The 20,883-nt window shown below is 39.6% G+C and overlaps 3 protein-coding genes across 4 annotated transcripts in view; 2 read left to right on the top strand and 1 right to left on the bottom strand.

Annotated features, from left to right (window-relative positions):
* The window catches only part of Rap1 (RAS oncogene family member Rap1), a 30,211-nt gene extending 23,896 nt beyond the window's left edge, over positions 1-6,315 (top strand). The window contains exons 1-4 of one of the 2 annotated variants that reach the window (XM_066725475.1): positions 2,889-3,042; positions 4,643-4,917; positions 5,011-5,292; positions 5,395-6,315. In XM_066725475.1, the coding sequence (XP_066581572.1) occupies positions 4,735-4,917; positions 5,011-5,292; positions 5,395-5,484 (555 nt within the window). In that variant the 5' untranslated portion in view covers positions 2,889-3,042; positions 4,643-4,734 and the 3' untranslated portion in view covers positions 5,485-6,315. Of the gene's footprint in view, positions 1-2,888; positions 3,043-4,642; positions 4,918-5,010; positions 5,293-5,394 lie in introns of those variants that run through there. The other variant, XM_066725474.1, reaches the window with a different exon arrangement.
* On the bottom strand, positions 6,132-14,505 carry LOC136772461 (fatty acyl-CoA hydrolase precursor, medium chain-like). Its single transcript, XM_066725473.1, has 5 exons — positions 14,233-14,505; positions 12,548-12,821; positions 9,682-9,791; positions 8,482-8,983; positions 6,132-7,806 (listed from the first exon to the last, which is right to left on the bottom strand). The coding sequence occupies exons 1-5, from the start codon at positions 14,404-14,406 to the stop codon at positions 6,986-6,988; spliced, it is 1,881 nt and encodes a 626-aa protein (XP_066581570.1). The 5' UTR covers positions 14,407-14,505; the 3' UTR covers positions 6,132-6,985.
* A 3,291-nt stretch (positions 14,506-17,796) lies between these two features.
* Positions 17,797-20,581, top strand: Wsck (tyrosine-protein kinase Wsck). Its single transcript, XM_066725983.1, has 4 exons — positions 17,797-18,323; positions 18,388-18,542; positions 18,602-20,343; positions 20,454-20,581. The coding sequence occupies exons 1-4, from the start codon at positions 18,148-18,150 to the stop codon at positions 20,520-20,522; spliced, it is 2,142 nt and encodes a 713-aa protein (XP_066582080.1). The 5' UTR covers positions 17,797-18,147; the 3' UTR covers positions 20,523-20,581.
* Positions 20,582-20,883: the final 302 nt, after the last annotated feature.

Raw genomic sequence — 20,883 nt, 5'->3', positions numbered from 1 at the left:
TCATCCTGGATCTTGACTTAACATTCTTACTCAGGAATCCAACTTATACCGTCCCTTATTTAGCTATCTGTTCCACATCCTTTACATCATTTTCTCGTCTCACTTATTCTTCTTCTTCTTTTACTCCTTAACCCAATCTAATAACCTAATTTTGTCCTACCTTTTCGCCCCTAGTAACACGTTTATCCTTTTACGCTTCTTTACTACACAATGTAGAAAAAATTTATATAGAATAATTTAGAAGAATTTTTAAAATTAATGAGTGGAAGGAGCGGTTTATTCAAATAAGTTTCTTATATGAATGTTTGTTTGTACAATAAAATTCATCAAGTTTTTTGCCGCTTTTTTTTTTTTTTTTTAGAAATAATTGAATTTTGTTTATTGTTTTTAATATTTTGCCCTAAACGCTTCTGACTGAAAACGTGTTTATCACTGGCTGCTTTTGGCTTTGCTTTAACAATCGCTGCATGCTATCGTAATTGGATAGGAAGCCATACTTAAGCCACGCTTTTCGATTGCACCCGAGGTCTCTCAGTATGGAAACACGAGATTCGACATTTTTCAGTTAAAATCATTTTTTGCTAGATTGACTTTTTAAAACGTCCTGCGTTCCTTCTCATATTTTTCACGTTTTTGTCGATGAGTTTTTTTATTAGATCTTCGTTCACAGCTGGGTGAACTTCACGAATGTTTACATACGGGTCAGGAAGAGATAGGCGACGTATTATGATTTGTGAATTTAGTCTTCGATAGGATTATTCGGATACAACGATAGGAATCTTGTAATTCGCGTTGACTAAGGTTGAAAGCAACAGCAGTATTTTCGAATATCATTGAATAGTTTCAAAACGTGTTAAATCGATTATATAGACGCATGAGAAATGGATGTGGTTATATTTTACACGAACTATGTTCTAGATAATAATGCAAGTTTGTAGGATACAATGCCGATGGTTTCAACCACCAAATGTTTTCAAAGTCGTTCGAATAAACAGAAAAGCTCTTTCATCTGAATTCCAGTGTGCGGTATGTTTACATTAAGATTAATACCTCCTGGGCGAGTGCACAAAATTAATCGTGTCTGTCGATTCTCAATAGAACAACAATACATTGCTCTTGGATTAAAAAAAACTTCCTTCGAAACAACTAACCATGGAAAAAGCTGGGTGACACAGGTCAACTGGAATTTTCTACCAATTATTCACGGCTTGTCGATAATTCGTACAGAGCAGTTTTTGTTAACAATAGCATCAATCTTTGTTAGAACATGTTTTTCACCTAATTTTTCCAAATATAGTTCATTATATATAATATCTACCGTGTGAAAAAATATGGTTACCTCTTGCTCTTTATTCTTACGAAATTGCTGATTCGTCGATCGATCGGAAAATATTACCGCTTCTGGTTTACTGAAAATTTCGAAATACTACACTCTGTCAAGTGTGACATACTCGATATACTATCTCGAAACTTCATCTCGTCGGGATGTGAAACAAGCTGTGATGTGTCTCGGGTCATTTGCCAATATTATCGACCTAAACATACCTGCTTGGCTTCTCTCCCCTAACGGCCTTCTTTTCTTTTATTCAACCGCTCAGAGAAGAAACCCACAACCTCATCAAAAAACTGTCGATGCGTACGAAAAGAAATAATAAACGTGCAAAGGCAAATATGTCGATATCACGTTGTCACTTTCATCCCCTTTCCTCATTTTTCTCTTTCCCCACTCCACAGCTACTACCTTTTCTTCATCCTTCCCTCACATTTCTCTTTTATTCCCCTTTTATTCCAAGTACCAAGCACTCGCAGCTTTGAAAATCGCGCTTCAGCGAGTTTCATCAACTAATTGCTTTATTCCCAGAACGAATCGTGCTCCAGCTCTCCTTTTTAAACCGATACATGCATACAGCGTCACTCACTTTGTTAATTAATGCTATTAGAAAAATTACGTCCTCGTAGTTTTACGTTATCCTCTTTTATACGACTACACATTCCGCGCAAAAGTCCCAATTCGATTGGCCGCCGTACGTAAAAGTCAGCGCCAACTAGTGGCCAATTCAGAACTTACTCAACTGACTTGGAAAGGCGAGCGTTCAAAAAATGTTACAAATAAAGCTAACATTATATATAAAGATTTCTAATCTATTGCAAATATAATTCTGTTAATCATAATACATTAATATTATTAATTCCAATTTTCTAGTACGCGAATTATCTTCTTTTATCTAATATTTTCCTTTCTAAGCAGCCATTTTTGACAGCGTTCGACGCGCCACATAGTGACCAATGCGACAGTCAGTGAAGAAGCCATTAAATTATCGCGGCTATATTTCCCAACTTTCCTCGTGTTTTCTTCAATTGAACTTTGACTTGTTACCGAATGACGCCTAGCTTGATAAACTAAATAGTGTTATTGGCATTGGGGAAAGTATTGCGGTGAATCACAATTATAATAGCGAACAATTTACTTTGAAAATTTCATGGTGCTGTGATAATATACTTTGCGGATATATTTTCTTGCTCAGTTTCTCACGTTAGACGATATAACTGGTTTTCTGAGCCGTCACCTTCGATATTCCCTATTTCTTCATTGCTATTCCCTGCTATGAAATTACTTCGATATCAAACATCGATTAGCTGATCAATTTCCTGTACTAATCACTGCAAAACAAGTCGGCGCTGCCTCATTCGCAGAACGCTCGAATATTATACTGCCGTATAACATACGATTTCTTATCATTGTTATTCACAACAATAGAGATTTTATTTGGTAATATTTCTCAACCTGTGACATAAATAAGCTAGTGTTTATTTACTACGTTAGCTTCAGAAATCCTGTGATCGTAGACATTTGTTTTCTTTTATCGACGGATTCTAGTAGGACGAGTATAATATATTAGTGTTCAGTGTAATGCTTGCTGTAATCATTTAACGAATAAGCACCAATCGTTGCAAGTGTTTTAATAATGTGCAATTTATGTAACGACTATCAATAGTCATACATCATTCCTATTTCTATTAATAGAAAAATCTAGCGAGGAGGTTTGTAAAAAAGCTTTTAATATAACTCGATTGATTGTAAAATAAATCGAAACTCTTAGATCACACAAGTAAACAATCAGTTTTGCGAGGTTTTTGATTGTGATCTGGACACAAATTGCACATAATAAAATACGTAAATATACAACATGAAGCATTCATTTCTACCCAGGAAGAATGGGACTATGATATTCCAAAAACGATAGAGAAAATTCCTTATCTTACGGACGAATTTACGAGCATTGCTTTATCATCGGAACCATACTTTTTTGTACGAAATTTTACACGAAGCATCATATGAAGCACGTTTTAATCACAATGTTAGAAACCACATCATCAACGCTTCATTTCCTGCTCAAATCTCGCAGTCAGAGGTCGATAAGAAAACGGTTTCAGTGCTCAAACGAGTCAATTCAAAATTCAGTCCCTAGCATATAAATAAAGGAAGATAGCCAAATATATCGGGTAGTCGTGAGTGTTTGCTGGAGACAAAAAATTTCGAGAAAACGCGTGCATTTATGGAGACATAATTGGGAATATCATTAATGAGACGGAATATCTTCGTTACTCAATTACCGTGAAATTGGAAAGAACAGTGTTCGTCGAACAATACCGCAAGTGTATCTTCATTTAACTTTGAGCATGTCAGCCCAGCGTTCCATTCTCATTTACCTTTGAGTTTCGTGCGCGTCTTCGTTTCCACACGTTTCCGTTTCTCCGTCTGAATGTTTATAACACATAAATATACACGAATCACTCTTGTGCTTGGCGCGTGCATTGGTCGATTCTCACGTGGGCATTTCTATACTCATGGTAGTCGGTGCGCGTGTTGTGTGGGATTTGCAATTTGCTCCTTGCAAACGTTGCGATTCGCGTGTACCCGGCGAGCAGCCCGAGTTGGTGTGTGCATCGATTGTCTGGAAGCAGCTTCGGAGGCGAAAGCGAAGGAACAGTCGTGTAAAGGCCCATTCATAAACCTAAAATCAATGACGGATTGGCAGAAAGAATTTCGAGGACGCCTATTGGACGTCGACGCCTCGCCATGATGTTGCGCACGCCAATCACAGACTGCGTGACTCCTTCGTCCACCAGGGCTTCGCGAAACGACCTATCAGCGACTCGCTTTCATCTCGAATTTTCTTCAAAATCCTCTCGGCTTTACTACAAGTCCCCCTTCCACCATCCCAACAACTCGATCACATAACCTCTAACAAATTCCCATCCCCATTATTCTAGTCATCGTTCAATCATTTCGCAGTCTGTTTCGGATATCTACATGGTGATATCGATTGACCCTAATTGCGAAATTGCTAAAATTAACGCTATTCCGTGTTTCAGTGTGTATATATTATGGGCGATAAATTATTTACGCATCGACAAAGCTCCCCTGCACACGTGATTACTATCTTGCTTGGATCTAATAAGATCGTAACATTCTCCTCTTGTGCTCTTAGTTTTAAAAAAGTCACGTGGAATGTACGAGCAAAAACAATTGTTGGTACAGTCCATGTGAGAAGAACAAAATAGAAGGGAAGAATTTTTTGTTCGTTTAACCGAAGCTTCGATGATGATCTAATGTTATGTTTTCTCTTGTTTGTTACAGAACCGGTTAGTTGAGGGGAAAAGGAGGACAAAACGTGGCGGATTCGGTGACCCCTGGACTGTGACAAGGTGCACAGATAGATAGGGCAAGAAATGCGTGAATATAAAATAGTAATATTGGGCAGTGGAGGTGTAGGCAAATCTGCCCTCACTGTCCAGTTTGTACAAGGTATTTTCGTGGAAAAATACGACCCAACTATCGAGGATAGTTACCGGAAACAAGTGGAAGTTGACGGACAACAATGTATGTTAGAAATTCTAGACACGGCAGGAACGGTAAGCAGAAATCTTCTTTGAATATCGAAAACTCGGTAATAATTCTCCTTGATTGTTTTTTTTATCACTTGTATCGTTTTCTCGTCGATACAGGAACAATTCACAGCGATGAGGGATCTTTATATGAAGAATGGTCAAGGATTCGTGTTGGTGTATTCGATAACGGCACAGTCGACGTTCAACGACCTGCAGGACCTGAGGGAACAAATTTTGCGAGTAAAAGACACAGATGATGTTCCAATGGTGCTGGTAGGCAACAAGTGTGATTTGGAAGATGAGAGGGTAGTGGGCAAAGACCAGGGCGTCAATCTTGCTCGGCAATTTAATTGCTCCTTTATGGAAACCTCTGCCAAAGCCAAAATTAATGTTTACGACGTGAGTAATAAATACACATGGATATAGTATTTTTTTTTACTTAAAAATTAAATCAGTATCGATGTTCGAACAGCAAACTGTATCTTTCAAATTAAATTTCAGGTCTTCTACGACCTGGTGCGGCAAATCAACAAAAAGTCACCAGAGAAAAAAATGAAACAAAAGAAGAAATCGCTGTGTCGGCTCTTGTAAGATAATTATGGCCCCTGCCATATATTCTCCTATATAAAAATCCGAATATACCAGTGGAGGATAGAAAATACAGTTGGGTACGAAATAAAAAATCTAGTGACAAGGAGGGAGGGGGCTGATAGGATGATATACATATATATATATATAGATATATATGAGCGGATTACGGAAATCAACAAGAGTTGGCTGCTGAGGAAGATAACGACATATGCAGATACACATATATACAGAGAGAAAGAGGGAGAGAGAGAAAGAAAGAGAGATAGAAAGAGAGAGATTGCGAGCATACACACATTCACACGAATAAGAGCTTCGCGAGAGACTTTACGAGGAAGATACCGACAAAAGGGAAGCACAGCGAGAAAACGGAGGATTATTGTATATACGTTAGTCCGGGGTGGCTCGCGTGCACGCGCAAACAAAATGGCGCACAAAGTAGTGTACGAGACCCCGTGGCATCGGTTATCACTGTAGGAGTTTTGCATTAAAGAAATGATTGAGAAAAAAAATGATTAACTATGATTATATATATTTAGGAGGAAAAAAAGGAAAAAAAGAAACGTTTGGACGTGCGCGTGCGCAGGCCACCAGCCCCCATGCAACGCTCGCCGCGCACCTCTTCTTATATAATATAATAATTATACATAGACGGTACATGATGATTATTATTGCTATTATTATTATTATTATTAATTAATTAATTAATTAATTATTATTATTATGAAAGCATCAAAATATTCATAAGTTATCAATCGTTTGTTTCTCAAACAATATATGTTTTTCTATATCTCTCCGTATTAAAGCAAATAATAAAAAATCACTGAATGTTAACATCTAGGCTGGTTCCTCCTCTTGCAACCGTCCAAATTTTCTCCAGATTCCTAATACCTCGTTATCTCTCCGTCTTCATAATCAGGTCTTTCAAAACATTTCTTAACTATCAGCTTTGTTGCAAGTGTGTCCACTGCAGTAACCTACTTTATTCCCGTTAATGAAATATTACACTTTACATTGTTTCGTTGCTTGCGTTCTTGTTTGTACAAATATAGGTGTATCGAAAGTCCTCGTAGGATAATTTTATTGTTCTCCATAACACGATCCTGTTGATTGTTCCCACAGGCTGATCTTACTCTCGTTATTCGCCACGAGCGAAAGCTTTAAGGAGGGAAGGATTGTCAATTGTTATTCGCTTTAGAACCTGGCTAAGATCGAGTACTCGACGCTTCATAGGTACCTCGTTCCTTCGACTGCACCATACGTATATCATTATTAAATTATAGAAAAGATATTCGTTAAACTCGTTTGGTAACAGCGATCAACCCAAGAAGATCCTTGCATCGGGACGTCAAAGCACGAGTAGTTTTTCAGGCATACTCTTTTTTCCTTCCGCTTCTCTCTTACTCCCCCCCCCCTCTCTCTCTCTCTCTCTCTCTCTCTGTCTTTCTTTCGTTAAAAATCTCGTTCTCCCTCGACCTCGCAGAATCTCTCTATGCAAAGTGGACTAGCGTCGAAGGCACACCAACGCAATCGTGAGAACTAAGCTAAGGAGTCGCTTCTCCACGAAATGTCTTCTTGCGGAGTTGCCAGTCATGTTACAGCAATTTTCAACAGCCTGCTGAAGGACTTTGGGATAATACTCGTTCCAGAAAGCAAGAGCCTTGTAGTCGATAGTGTTGGGAGCACTCATGTCGATGTTCTTGCCGATGATGAGGATGCCAGGATTCTCCTCGGTGTAGGGCTCCCACCTAATCCCCCCGATGGAAGGATTACCCTCGCGCACAAACCCAGCCAGCATGGACATCATATTATCGGCCATCTTCTTGTCAGCCGGGTTCCACTGGACCATACTGTTCATCGTGTAAGGCAGACCCCAGACGAATGGCAGCTCGAACATGTGGGGTACTCCAGCCCATTCAGGCACATCTCTCGTGATCGACTGCGTCCTTGGACGATAGTCAAATCTGTACACGTAAGCTGTTGCCTTTTTGGACATTTTACCAGCTAAGAGAGTCAAACCAGCGGCGTAATTCTTGTCCGTCTGCAAATCCAAGTACCTATCGCGCAGGAAACTCTGGTCCTTCGTCGGTGGATGGGGCTTGTAGAAGAAGAGGACTGCGTCCGCTACCATTTCCGGTCTCAGCTCGCAGCTACTGTTCTCGAATGGTACCCTCACAGCGTTCATCGACTCGTCGCTGATCATCGACTCGAATTTTCTCGATGACAATTTGCCATCCGTGTCTTGTCGACCAATCGCTTCTATATAGGCCAGTGCCTGTTCGTTGTTCGTGTAGCCAGCCAGGAATGGTTCACTGTTGAAGTTGCCTTAAATGATATTTAACGTGTTAATGCCTCGACCTTGACAATTGTATTAATTCTCTGTCCTATCTTACAATTTCTAGTTCTCGTTAAAATAAAGATTTTTATCTACTATATAATATTTTCTATGTTAAGTTTATTTTGCTAATTCTTTCTCTGGGAAGTTATCCATTCGTTAATGTCATTTGCAACTTTGACGAGATGAAAATGCAACGAGAGTTTTCGACAATCATACGATTAGTTGTTAACTGTAAAAATTAACGAGTCTTCGTTCGACGCGACCATTGTAAATGGAATGCGAAGCTTTGGATGTGAAGAATGAAAATCAAGACAATATATGTATAAGTTTCTCGAGCTTCTGTTGTAGCTTTCTAACGTTAACTGAAATTATTAGCAATCTTCGTTATTGTCGAATTAAAATTAAGCTGCAATCAGCCGAATGTCTTCTCATAAGTTAAGGGACCATTTAACGCACGAAGCAAGCTAGATAGGATTAGAGTTATATAAGAATGAGAAGCAAGAAACTCGTAAAGGAATTATATCCTTCCATAGATGAAGAGTGTAAGTGTTCTAGAATGTTGGAGACAAGAATTGTCAATAAAAAAGTTTGATTTGTCAATTGTACAGCAGTTGTGCTCATTTCTCTATCAGATTTACTATTATCGCTTATGACGGGATTACCGTTGTCGAGAGTGTCCTTGGGATGTTCGGGCAGGAAGGGATCAGTATCGTTGTTGGTTTGAACGTCCACGATTGGTCCCCAAGTTTCGATATCCGAGGACTCTCTCACCAGGATCGTCTCGTTCACATTTCGGAGGCACTTGAGCAAAGCAGTGGTCGGTTTGCGATAACATCCGAATCTGTCAGCAACAATGTCGATCACCGGCATCTCTGCTTCCGGTGAACCGACCGAGCCAACTGCATCCCCGCTCAGCGCAATCGCTTTTGCGAATTTCCCTCTGCTGTGTGGACTCATCATGTGCAATCCTACGCTGATAGCTCCTGAGCTGTGACCCGCGATCACCACGTTCGAAGCTGACCCGTCGAACTGGTGGATGTTCTTCTGGATCCAATCCAAGGCTGCAACTTGGTCAAACATCCCGTAGTTACCTGGCGCCTCGCCATCCCCCGATGTGAAAAATCCCAGAATGTTCAATCGATACGCCACTGTCACCACCAGAATCTGCAATGTTTTCAACATCAGTGTGTGCACATAATTGTTTACCTTGTTTTTCAGTAAATTATTCACGACATATATGTATACTGCAAAATGAACGATCGATTCTCCTGTAAATCAACTCGTACCTCGTGCAACGACTGATCTTTCAAGAATGTACAACATGTCGAAGGAATAAACACGACAGGCTTTATCAGTATCATTCCGATATTCGGTTCTTATCGGGCTCATCTTCGGACATTCAATTTACTTTAATATCGCGAAAAGTTCCCTTCGGTTGAGAAAATTGCTTTTATTAAGTTTCCTCGACTGATTAATGGGGAGAAGAAGAGGGAAGAGTCGATAATACATGAGAGGAAAAAGCGGCCAATATCGAAGGTTGATTTTCTACAGGAAGCAATCGCCCAGGAATGATCGAGTCTGATTTCTTTCGATTTCCTGTCGACTATCAATGTTCTATTAATTTAGCGTTAGAGGTACTCTCTTTAAGAACTCTTGTTAATATTGATGACGACTGGCTGATTCGTACGCCGTGACCTTGGTATGCGGAAAAGGGTAGCTATCATGGTCAGTGTCGATGATTAATGTTACTTTTTTTTTCAGGAGAAATTAAAGGATCGATCGTTTTCTTCATCCAGATGGAACGTGGGTTCCTTTCATGAATATTCACGGATTCTTTGAAGAGTGCTCGTTTGGAGTCTGACCTTTTGCTTCGTGACAAACACCGAGGCGTCCCAGATCGCAGGAGTTCCAGTGTTAAAATCTCCACCGTGGAACCAGACCATCACTGGCCATCCTTCCGGTGGCCGATTTCCTGCGAAAAATTCAGAAATTGGTTAAAGATAAATATTGTACTCCATTTTATACCGTAAACCAAGAAATTATTCGATAGTAAATTAAATCGCTTAATTGTATTTTCATCGTTGTACGTTTAACTATTGTGTCATGCTTCAACAATAACACTTTTGTATGTAAATCACGTTGATACCGTATTATAATTTTTGGAGGGGAACTACTTGTATCGGTAAAATCTAAGCATGAAATGGCTTCGTTTACCGGTGCTATTAAGAAAAACTATCTCAGGATCAGTCGAGATAACTGGAGATGGATAGCCTGGAAAGAGCGTTAATAACAACGTAAATACTTATATATTCATCATTAATCCCTTTTCAAGTGGATAATCGAGTTCAGGTTTGAAACATCGATACATAATTTTTAGCATTTACATTGGACAAAACTGCGTCCTTTGGCATTTATCCTTGTACTGAAACCTCCTTTTTTTACAGATTGGTGCTCGAATAGAGATATTACGCGATTTGGTTTCTGCGAAAGCTTTTTGGCGCAACGTCTCTTGCCTCTTTTCCCCAGCGAAATTGACGTCGAAGGTTATTTATGAAAAACGACGAACGCGAAAAAGCAGTGGACGTTGGTGCTAAGAAGAGGATAGACCATGAGTAAGGTTCCCATTTATAACCCCGGACACATTAGATATATTGAAATAAACACTGTTATTATTGAAAATAGTTTTACAGGAGCAATGATATTATTAATTTATTTATTAAAATTATAAATACCCCTATTGAATTTCTTTAGAATTCGCTTGAAAGAGAATGATGTGCGGGGAAAAGAGGACGGGATGGCAAGCCTAACCAGCATGAGGAACCGAATGCAAATGAACGTATCGTCGTTGCATTTATCTGCATCTCCGTGCAGTCTACAGGGACTTCCTCTATTTTTGAACCTTGACCGAGATCCAAGGGTGATCAGGGCATTTCCATTGAGCCACGTAAAAGCTAATTGGTCCAAGAGCAAAGGTCCCTCGACGTTATCGCGTCGACTCTGATTTCCATCGCGAATTTATAGCCAAGGTTGACCGGCTAAAGACAATGTAGACCGATCGACTGGATTTGGCAGAGGAAGGAGAATCGAGAGGAGAAGCTTTCGTGACCAAGCAGTCATTATCTCGACATCTCCCCCCCCCCCCTTTCTCTCTTCAGTGGAAGCAACTCGAAAAGATCGCGTGCCACCACGTGCACCAGTTACTTTCGCCTCAGCACTTGTATCGACCAACATGGCGACGCAGACTCGACTCCCTGGGAGATCCCCATCATCCCATTCCATTCCCTCTTCTCCTCTCGCCAGAGCATGACTCAACCTAGGACATTGATATCCGAACACGTGCCAAACGTCTGATCGACAAGATTACGCAAGTTACCTCTTTCCCAATTATCACAATATTTTACTCTCTCCAATTTTTTCTTCGCTACATTCTCCTACCTAAACTGGTCCTTCGTACCAGAATTGTGCTCAGTGTTATATACTCTTCAACCACCACCCTTCTCCCCCTCCACTGGACGTTTCTTCTCTTCAGCCATTTCCACGAATCACCATCGACCCACAAAATATTATTTAAATCAATTTCTCAAGCATAATCAGCCTGCGCTTGATTTTTCACAGTCGATCCAACGATAAAAAGTTTTCTTCAGCTCTTATCAGCCTCAACTTCACTTTCCTCCTAATCTCCACGCTTTATATCAAATGTTCTTGGCGCAGATTTTTCTATATTTGCTATTTTTACCTGCTGGAACATGTCGGTCATGCTTGGCTTTCCAGATTCATAACGCCGAGGTGACACTTTTTTTGCTTCTGGACGCTATATATATGTATGGTCTATTATTCTTTCGGGAAGATAAATATCTGCGATTGTGCACAATGCCACGCTGTCATTAAACAGCTTATCTGCATACGTACGTTCAACTATCGAGAATGTACTTGGTCGCAATTATTGCCGCCATATTGCGTGCTTGCTTCTCTCTCGCTCCAAAAGTTACTTGTTAAAATATAATTATCGTGCACCTAATGTCGAGCATCGTCACTGACGCTGGCCGTGAATAATGCGGTAATTATACTTTTAGCCTCTCGCGGGTTTTTTCGAACAAAAGTACTTCCTGTTGCGATGGACTCATTTTCTCATTAAATTTGAACTTTTGCTAAGAAATTGTAAGCCTAGAGCAACGTATGGCGTGTCATCTAATAAAAATAGGGAAATTCTTGAATAAAATGGAACTTAATTCTCCTGATAATAGCGATTTACGATAAATTCTTATTGGCATATCCGAGTAAAATTGGGAAGCTCAAGGCCTTCGATTAAAAATATGCGCCATTTCCGATGTAACCATCAACCATATACCATCCAGCGTATTAGTTCTTTCGCAATATCAAACGTTACGCCAAAGAATGGTCGATTTCTTTCAATTTAATGCATCACGCAAGTACGCGAGAATTCTAAGCGTACCTCTTAGCATTTATCGAGTTACATTTCTTCGCGTTCAGCTGATTTTGCATCGTCATCCTCAATTATTTACAAAGCATTGTTCGGTTTATCGCTATTAATTGGTGGTCAGCCAGAACCACTCTCTTCTGCATTAAAATTGTTGAAGATGCGTGACTTAACTCACTGCTAGAATTTTTAGACTCAAATTAAGAAGCTATATTTTTAATTGTTATACAAATGTGTAAATGTATATTTATTTATGATGCGTGTATCGAAGATTGCAAAGTTGAACTTACCGTCCGGTATGAAAATATTTAAGAAGAGACAATCCTCGCTGACTCTCATTTCAGGTTGATCCTGAGGTAGTAATTGCATATAAAGCTTCTCGTGCAATTTTAACCGGTTCGAAACCTGTTGGCATGACGGTGCAAATTGCGATGCATTTCGCACGCCACTCCAGCTGGGGAGAGGATCCGTAACCGGTGCAGAAAACCGCAACTTCCTGATTGGTGGTTGGGCGTAAGGGATGCCAAGGTATTGCACCACCCTTTGAGTTCTACTCACGAATACCTAAATTAATAATCAAACTTTACCTTTTTTCGCCAGTTCAAACCAAGATTTACCACACACGCTTTGCGGTTTACCACCAATCGATTGAATCGTATCCTTCCTGTCCCGAATGTCATTTTCCCAACCCTCTAACGTCCAATGAAGTTCTTATCAAAAATCTTAATAGACTCCCACCCTTTCTTCAATATATACAATGATTCAATAATACTCGTTCGTTGCATACAAATAAGTTGACATTTAACTTCAAATTGTATAAATGAAAAGGTAAGCACAATTTTTTCTATAAAATAATAACAGAATTTGAACAGGTCAGTTCTGTTCGTTCAAAAACTGTGGTGATGGTCGAAATCAATCAAAATTCTGACAGAGGGAAAGTGCTGTCTAGCGAAACAGATTTAGTAAACACAAGGAAGAAAACGTTTGGTTAATTGCATAGCAACCGGAATACCGTTTCCTGGTCTGTTACATTCCATACGAGGGTAAACTACCGCTGAGCGTAAGCAGAAAAACTACCAGGCTAGTTCTAATTTCGGAGGTATAAACATTTACAACCCTCCGTAGCATGTCTTCTCCAATTGGGGGATTCGACTACTTATTTTATGACCAGGGATCACTTTCTGCGATCGTGTTTAATTTTAAACAGTATATAGTCAATGTAACACGAGCTGTAATCAGTTTTAAATCGTGTTTGAGAGTATAAATAATTCACGTTACTTTGACTGTAATTAATATTTAAAATTAAATACAGTCGTAGAAAGTAATCCTAACTATTATACGTGCAGTTTACGCAATACGAACGTGCAATGAAACAATAATAATGAGAATATATACACACACGTAAATCTATCCACTATCTACGAATACAATAGAGAACTTTTAAGAAGAATGAAAATGACTACGAAGTCTCGTGGTGAAGCACGTGAAATGCGTTGGTACATTAGGAGGCCCGATAAGATTATTTATGTGGCACATTTGACCACTTTTTTCCCTCTCTCAGTCTACCCAGCAGTATTTACGACTTGCATTCTAAATAGGGGAGAAAAGGAAGAAACGAAACGAACATAAAGAGAATACATTAAGTTCTGAAAAAAAAGCAAAAGTAAAAAAAAAGTGACTGCGATCGTTACGAGAGAAAATTAATTTCAATAAACATTTTTTCATTCGATAATTATAAGGTAGATTGAAAATTGGCAGCGAAAGGAATTTCTCGAGGAACATGCATTAAACATGGTGGGGGAGGAAGGGGTGGTTTTCTTGGTAAGAATGTTGGGGGACTGGAAAATTGTAGATATGGAAAAAGTTTGAGAGAAGAAGAGATTGAATGGGAAAGAGATGGAGTTGGGGAAACGTGTTAGAGAGGAGGAGAGAGAGAGGGGGGGGGGGGGAGGGAGGTAGTGAAAAGAGTTGGTACCTCTTTTCCAGCAACGGTTCCTTGTCCAGATATCCTAACGGTGGGCGCGTCACGGTTGACTCCTTGTCTTGCGTGGGTTCTTTGGGTGATGGTCGAGGGTATTCCCGTTAGGAGGAGCAGCAGCAGCGTCGTCTGCTGGAGGAACGCGAGGTCGACTCGCAGTGGCCACTTCATTCTGCCGACTGACTGATTGCTTCGGAAACAATCCGTGGTTCCCCGAACCTGGCGCGGTTCTTTCTTCGCGTGACTCCTAGCGGCAACCCTCCTTGGGACCCCCGACCCCCCGCTTCCTCGCCACCTGCCCAGGTGCTGCCCGAGGTAGCTTACCAACTGGTGAACTGCCATCAGGGAGACCTGCGCTCTTTGACCCTCGCTCACCTGCCTCCTGGTATATACCTCGAGCTCCTCCGTTCCTTCTACTTACTTACCCCACCCCCCCCCCCCTCCTCCTCCTCCTCCGCCCCCTTTTTCCGTTCCTCACCACTCTCAGTCCTCCGCTAGCCAGTGACCATTTTTCCTTCGACCTTTCGCACCCCTTCCTTAGCCCTGCCAAGCTTCACCCGTACCTATACTACTAGCTTCCTCTTCACCCTACTCCCTTCATCCCTTTCCAAACTTCCCACCCTCTTTCATTCTTTTCCCTATTAAACACCTTCCTACCCTCCCTCCCACTCCAAACCTGCCACCCACCATTTTTCTTTCGTTTATCAACCCTTTCTTCCACCAGGCTGACTCGCCTCGGATTTATACCACTCGTTTCCAGTTTCAACCTCCCTCCCCTTTTCTTCAACATCGTCGCTATTTTCAATGCTGCTGAATCACCTGCCTGATTTATTTTACGCTCGTTCTACTTCTCCACACTCGCTCTCTCGATAATCTTCAACCCTTCTGATCGCTTGTCTGATTCGTCCTTTGTCTCTACTACTAGTTTCTCCAGATTCTTCCTCGAAGCCTGTAACAAAAATTAATTTGCCTCTAATTATCTCGCAGACGTTGTTCAGTAATACTCGAAGGGTTTCTTAACTCTCCTATAATACGTAAATCTGTGTTTTAGAGGATTGTAATCGGATTGCTTTCGTCACAAGTTTCAGCAGCGACCCACGTTTAGAGCTAGGAGTCGCGAGAGAAGGGGGGGGGGGGGTAAATAGTGCAGTAATTAATCCACGTTTGATGGATGAAATTCTAGAGGGTAAGACGCATTTATCGGTAACCTTCGATACTGAATTGACGATAAATTTTTAAACAAACTCAGAATGACCTTGCTTCGCGGCACGTATGGGCTATTATAAATAATTGAATTAATTGCCGATACCTCTGTAAAGCAGGAAACGAACGTATTTCCGTTCATTAAAAATTTAACCCGAAAACCGATGTGTATTGTGCGATGCTCGAAGCTATATGCAATTTCAGGAATTCCGTTCAATTTGAGATAGACAACCACGATTGATTCAGCGATGTTTGAATACATCTCGATGATCTTCCAATGATTATTTAATATTTTTTAACATTTTGTCGGATTTGGGGTAAACTTAATTAATTATTCAGAAAGCGAAGATAAGGTAAGCCGAAGCTAATTATAATAAATTTGACGGTTGATCAAACTGTCATTTGCATAAGACAATTAATCATGGCAGAAAATGCCTTCTCGCACGTTTCTATCGAATTACTTGCTTATAACCGTTGTTCAGAAATAAGGCAGAAATTATCATTTGACCTTTTAACTATTGACCTGATAATAAACTCGTACTTTTCCATTAGACCGATGTTCGTTTTTGCGAGGTTGAATCATTACATATTCGTGCCTCGATGAAACATTCAAAATCTCTCTCTTTCACCCGTTTATATTAATTCTATTCCGAAAGTGCGTTTGACAGTGAGATGAAGAAAAAAATGTCCTAAAATTTCCAAGCATAAAGTTTGAGCGAACATGCGAGACTGAAACTCTTGGGAATAATTTGCGTACGTTAAGAGTCTCGTAAATTCGCTTAACAAAGCTTTATCGGAATGCAAATGACCCCGGGTAGCCCATGCCTTAACAACATTTGTAGAAACGGTGTCAAGAACGAGCTTAAGCTAAATTCCATAACTCTATATGTAACTCGAGAACAAAGCCTGCATATTATTATCCTTAAACTACTTCTACATCCAAGAAACCGCGTAATTTCGTTAATATTTTCGCGAGAAATTTCCACGTAATTCGGAGCTTCGTTCATCACGATAACACACGCTGCGCTATTAATAAAATGATACAAAAGATCGACTGGATTATAGGATAATAAAAGCTTGGCGAACGTTGAGATACAAAAACAAGTTAATCACGCTTGAAGCGAGCAAGATGTAAACATTTCTCAGGAATGAACGCGACGCGAGATTATTAAATTCTAAAGAGTCGAGTGGGTCGAGGAGTTTTTTTTTTTCGTGGAAGCTTCGAGTGGGAATCCCAGTAGGCCAGTGACGTCATAGGAAATTCGTGGGCTGGTAGTTTTTGCAGAAAAGCGAGGTCTGTCCTTGAAAATCGATAGAAAGGGTCTTTCGCCCCGATGGTCTGGCACGCTATCGTTAAGATGCAATCTTGAGGTACCAGCCCCACCAGAACGACCTTGAATGTCATCGCAGGTCATGAATTATCGCCAAGTCGCCGAGGAATAACGAATTTTTACGACATTAATTCACGATAAGTGGTCGGCCACGGTTCTTCGCGTCAAAATGCAAGGATTTATCGTTGGTTGTCTTTACGATGCAAGTTTCGATTCATGGGAAGCAATGCAACGCGCAACCCTCCCTCCGTGCCAAGACGATGACGAACGCGATAACCACACACGGTCTACGGCTTTTCCTCCTACAGCTTCAACCACTATGCGCACACACCTCCACAGTCCACCCCTCTCTCTCTCTCTCTCTCTCTCTCTCTCTCTCTTTCTTCCTATACCCTGCATATACTCTAAACATTTCGCAATAATCAACTTTCTAAGCTGACACGCCAAGTGCGCTTACCTGACCGACTTCGATCCATAGCGCACTCTTTTCCATCTTCGCTTTTTTGCAATCTCATTTTATTATAACTCTCGGTTTATACTCACATCAAATTTCTTCGTCGATTCCCTTATCATTATATCTATTATGATCCCAGTAATTAATCCTTATTATCGTACAAATACCAGGTTTTTTATAGAGATTTTTAATGTACTACGTATCGATTTGTAAACCTGATAAGGTGGCCGAGGTAGTGATTTTGTTTTAATACTGTTTTCTCCTTATTTTTTTTTTATTAATCGTTTAGAAGAATAATTAAGTTATAATTATTAGTAGTGATATCCTAATTTTATCCGATTTCTTTTCTAGTTTTTACGAAAAGAAAGACTTTAATCTGAGTTTTTCAAATCACAAATGACAAGAACTTGGTGGAGAACAACCAATCGGATTGTCGAATTGGTCGAATAGCTTTATGGTTGCTAGCATGGTTGCCACTTGCCAGTGAAATGTGCTGTGTTTTGTATAAATTCCTGCGGCAGCACTGGTCAAAACAACGCTGACACAGGCAACCGCACCGACCGCACCCAGCTATTATTATAGCAATAGCAACAATAGTGGCAGTAGCAGCGTCTGCAGCTTGTCATCAATCATTTATAATAGTTCGCTGACGTTTATCATAACATCTTTTCACTTTCAATCAAATGATATTCTCCTTCAAATTATGACTTACTTGTGGTATATTCATCTGTCACCAGCTTTTTATGAATCAACTGTAAAGCCTAATCCGAAACTAACATAACCTCAATCAGTACCTGTATCGTCGTGACATCACTCCTGACTCAGAAATAACTTATTCATACTAAAAGAATGTTAAATTATTTTACAATTCTTAGGAGTAGTTGATGAAGTTCTAACAGATATTACTTTTATCACGTCTTAATTATGTTCAATATGTTGTTACCTGGTTTGATACTTTGTATGAGCTTTTTGGTTTATGGACAAGATTATGAAGGTTGTTTCGACAGTTCCTCTTATGATCCTGCTTTGCCTGTATCAACCTTGATTAATGCCAATACTCCTGCAGAGTGTATAAAGGAATGTCAATCACGCTATTTCATGTAAGTGTAAATTTTTCTTAAGGTAAAACAATACACAGATATATTATTTCATTTTCAAACACAGGTTTGCTGGATTAATGAACAGCCATCAGTGCTATTGTGGCAGTAAATATGGCAAAACTGGCTTTTCCAAGGATTGTACTATTCCATGTACTGCAGATTTAACAAATTTTTGTGGCGCTGCTACTGCAATGAGTATATACTCGACTGGTCAGAAAGGTAAATTATATACATTTTACTTCTTTAAGTTTATTTGTTAAATGAAAGTATTTTGACAGGTCCCAGTCCACCAAGAAGGATTCAAATAACAGCTGATGGAATGGATAGCTTCCTGATTACATGGCAACCTCCGGATATTCCTAATGGAAATATTACCTCGTATACTCTTCGTGCAGTTGTACTTAAGACATATGCTATCAATATTTTACCACCTGTGGAGAGTCAGATACAGGGTGGTACTTCTAATAGAACTGTATTAAAAGGACTCCAGCCCGGAACAAAATATAATATATCGCTTATTGCCTCTAATCTGCAAGGAATCAGTGAATCAGTTTCTGCAACAGAATGGACTGGGGTAGGTCCACCAATGAAGCCAGAAATGCCTAAAATTATATGTCAAACAGAAAATACAGTTACGGTTAAGCTTACAAAAGGAAATAGTGAGGCTGGACCTATTAGCGCTTATCAGGTTATAGTAGTCCAACCTGGCACCATTCCACCTACAGATAGCAAGACTTCTTATACAAATTATGAAAAAGCTACAGAGTTAGGTTTAGGTTATTATATAACAGGAGAATTTGATTCATCTGACTTCAATAATTATGAAAAGTTTGTTGTTGGAGATGGGAAAATGATAGGAGAATATTATAATGTACCATTAAAGACTGGCTCTATATTTCCTCATATTGGTTTAGCTGTAGTTTCTAAGGCTAATGGAGAAGTTCAGTACTCTTATTCCGACTTAACTAATAGAATGCCTTACAATGCAGTAAAGACAACTGCTATGAGTGCTACAGCAATTGTACTATGGATAGCCATAGTATTATTAGGAATTTTGTTGGTAGCATCGATTCTAATTTATGTGTATTTGCGGCGTCGACACGAGAAATTGCGTATGGGAAAATTGCCTGAGCAACAAGAGCTTACTCTTCAAGGTCCTTTGTACGAGGTAGACAATATGGGCTATATTCCTGAAGATGTACCTGAAAGAATAAATCACTATCAAGAATTAAAGAATAAAGTGTGGAGTATACCAAGAAATGCTTTATCTATCAATGAGGATGTTATACGTAGAGGTCGTTTTGGAACTGTCCATACAGGCACTGTAGAGAGAGATAATAAAGTTTATTCAGCAGCCATACATACTATAGCTGATGGCCAATTGAAACCATCAGAAAAAAGACATATGCTGAGGGAACTGGACATCTGTATCAAAGTTCCCCCAATAAAATATATTGCTGGATTGATTGGAACTTGTGAAACTTCAGATATGCTTTATGTTGCTCTTGAGCTTCCTCCTCAAACCTTAAAGAACAGACTTCTTGCCGCAAGATCTGGGGAGATTTTTCCCGTTGACAATATATTAAACATAGCATCGTCTATAGCGGCCGCCATGCAACATCTAGCGAATCATAAAATTGTACATAATCATCTTTGTGCCAGAAGTATTGGACTTACCTCAGATTTTATTCCGAAGGTGATGGGCCATGGAATTGCCAAGTATGGCCTGGAAGATATTAAATATGCACGGTGGACTGCTATTGAGTGTTTCAGTAATACTCAAAAGAAACAACAGCCAGGTGTTGTTTGGGCCTTTGGAGTTTTACTGTGGGAGATGCTAAGTATGGGTGGAACACCATATTCGAATCTCAGTATGGATAGCGAAGTCGAGGAAGCAATTGTACAGGGTATTCGATTACCTCAACTCATAGATATTCCAGATCCACTCTATGAAGTTATGCTTTCCTGTTGGCAAATCGATCCCCAGGAAAGGCCGAGCTTTGAAGAGCTCATGAGACTTGTAAGTACTTATTATTTTCCTCAAATGTACAATAAACAGGTCATAACGTTTCATGAAAGATATTCATTTACATTATTTTATATTTAAACTCGTTTTCAATATGCTTACAGGATACTCTGACTATAGTGCCCATTACGGCCATCACAGAATCGTATGTTCCTGATCTGGAATTGAACTGATTTTTTCAAGCTTTTGCACACTATGCACTCCATTTACTTACATATCGTGCTTATGAAATGTCTATTCGTAAGTTTGTGTATATACAATAACGTTTTTATGAAGTGTTCCTAGATTTTTCATGCATGTATCAAGCTCAGTTACCGTCCAATTCAGATTAATTTAGTAGAGAAACTTTATTTCGCAGCAATTTTTATATTTTTATTGAGTGTTTATTTTATAATTTTATCCAGTAAGATTTTAATGCAAGACTTACCATTGATAAACCTTTCCGTCCATATAAGCTAAGGTAAACGGTATTTCTTAGTATATTAATCGAGATTTTATATGAATAGAAAAGAAGACAGAGATTTGCCTTAATAT

This window comes from Prorops nasuta, unplaced genomic scaffold, assembly GCF_024137725.1.
Source record: "Prorops nasuta isolate Cenicafe-Biocafe unplaced genomic scaffold, Cenicafe_Pnas_1.2 PNAS00004, whole genome shotgun sequence".
NCBI classification, from domain to species: Eukaryota; Metazoa; Arthropoda; class Insecta; order Hymenoptera; family Bethylidae; genus Prorops; species Prorops nasuta.
The sequence above is the reverse complement of the archived record's forward strand: the minus strand, read 5'-3'. Positions and strand labels throughout refer to the sequence as shown.

Excerpts from the sequence above, each read along its gene's own strand:
- LOC136772461 (XM_066725473.1), bottom strand. The coding sequence starts at position 14,406 with ATGAAGTGGCCACTGCGAGTCGACCTCGCGTTCCTCCAGCAGACGACG. Across the intron at positions 12,822-14,232 it reads GAACCGTTGCTGGAAAAGAG|GTATTCGTGAGTAGAACTCA; the intron begins GTACCAACTCTT and ends TTATTAATTTAG. Across the intron at positions 9,792-12,547 it reads AAATATTTTCATACCGGACG|GAAATCGGCCACCGGAAGGA; the intron begins GTAAGTTCAACT and ends AATTTTTCGCAG.
- Wsck (XM_066725983.1), top strand. The coding sequence starts at position 18,148 with ATGTTCAATATGTTGTTACCTGGTTTGATACTTTGTATGAGCTTTTTG. Across the intron at positions 18,543-18,601 it reads ATACTCGACTGGTCAGAAAG|GTCCCAGTCCACCAAGAAGG; the intron begins GTAAATTATATA and ends GTATTTTGACAG. Across the intron at positions 20,344-20,453 it reads TTGAAGAGCTCATGAGACTT|GATACTCTGACTATAGTGCC; the intron begins GTAAGTACTTAT and ends ATATGCTTACAG.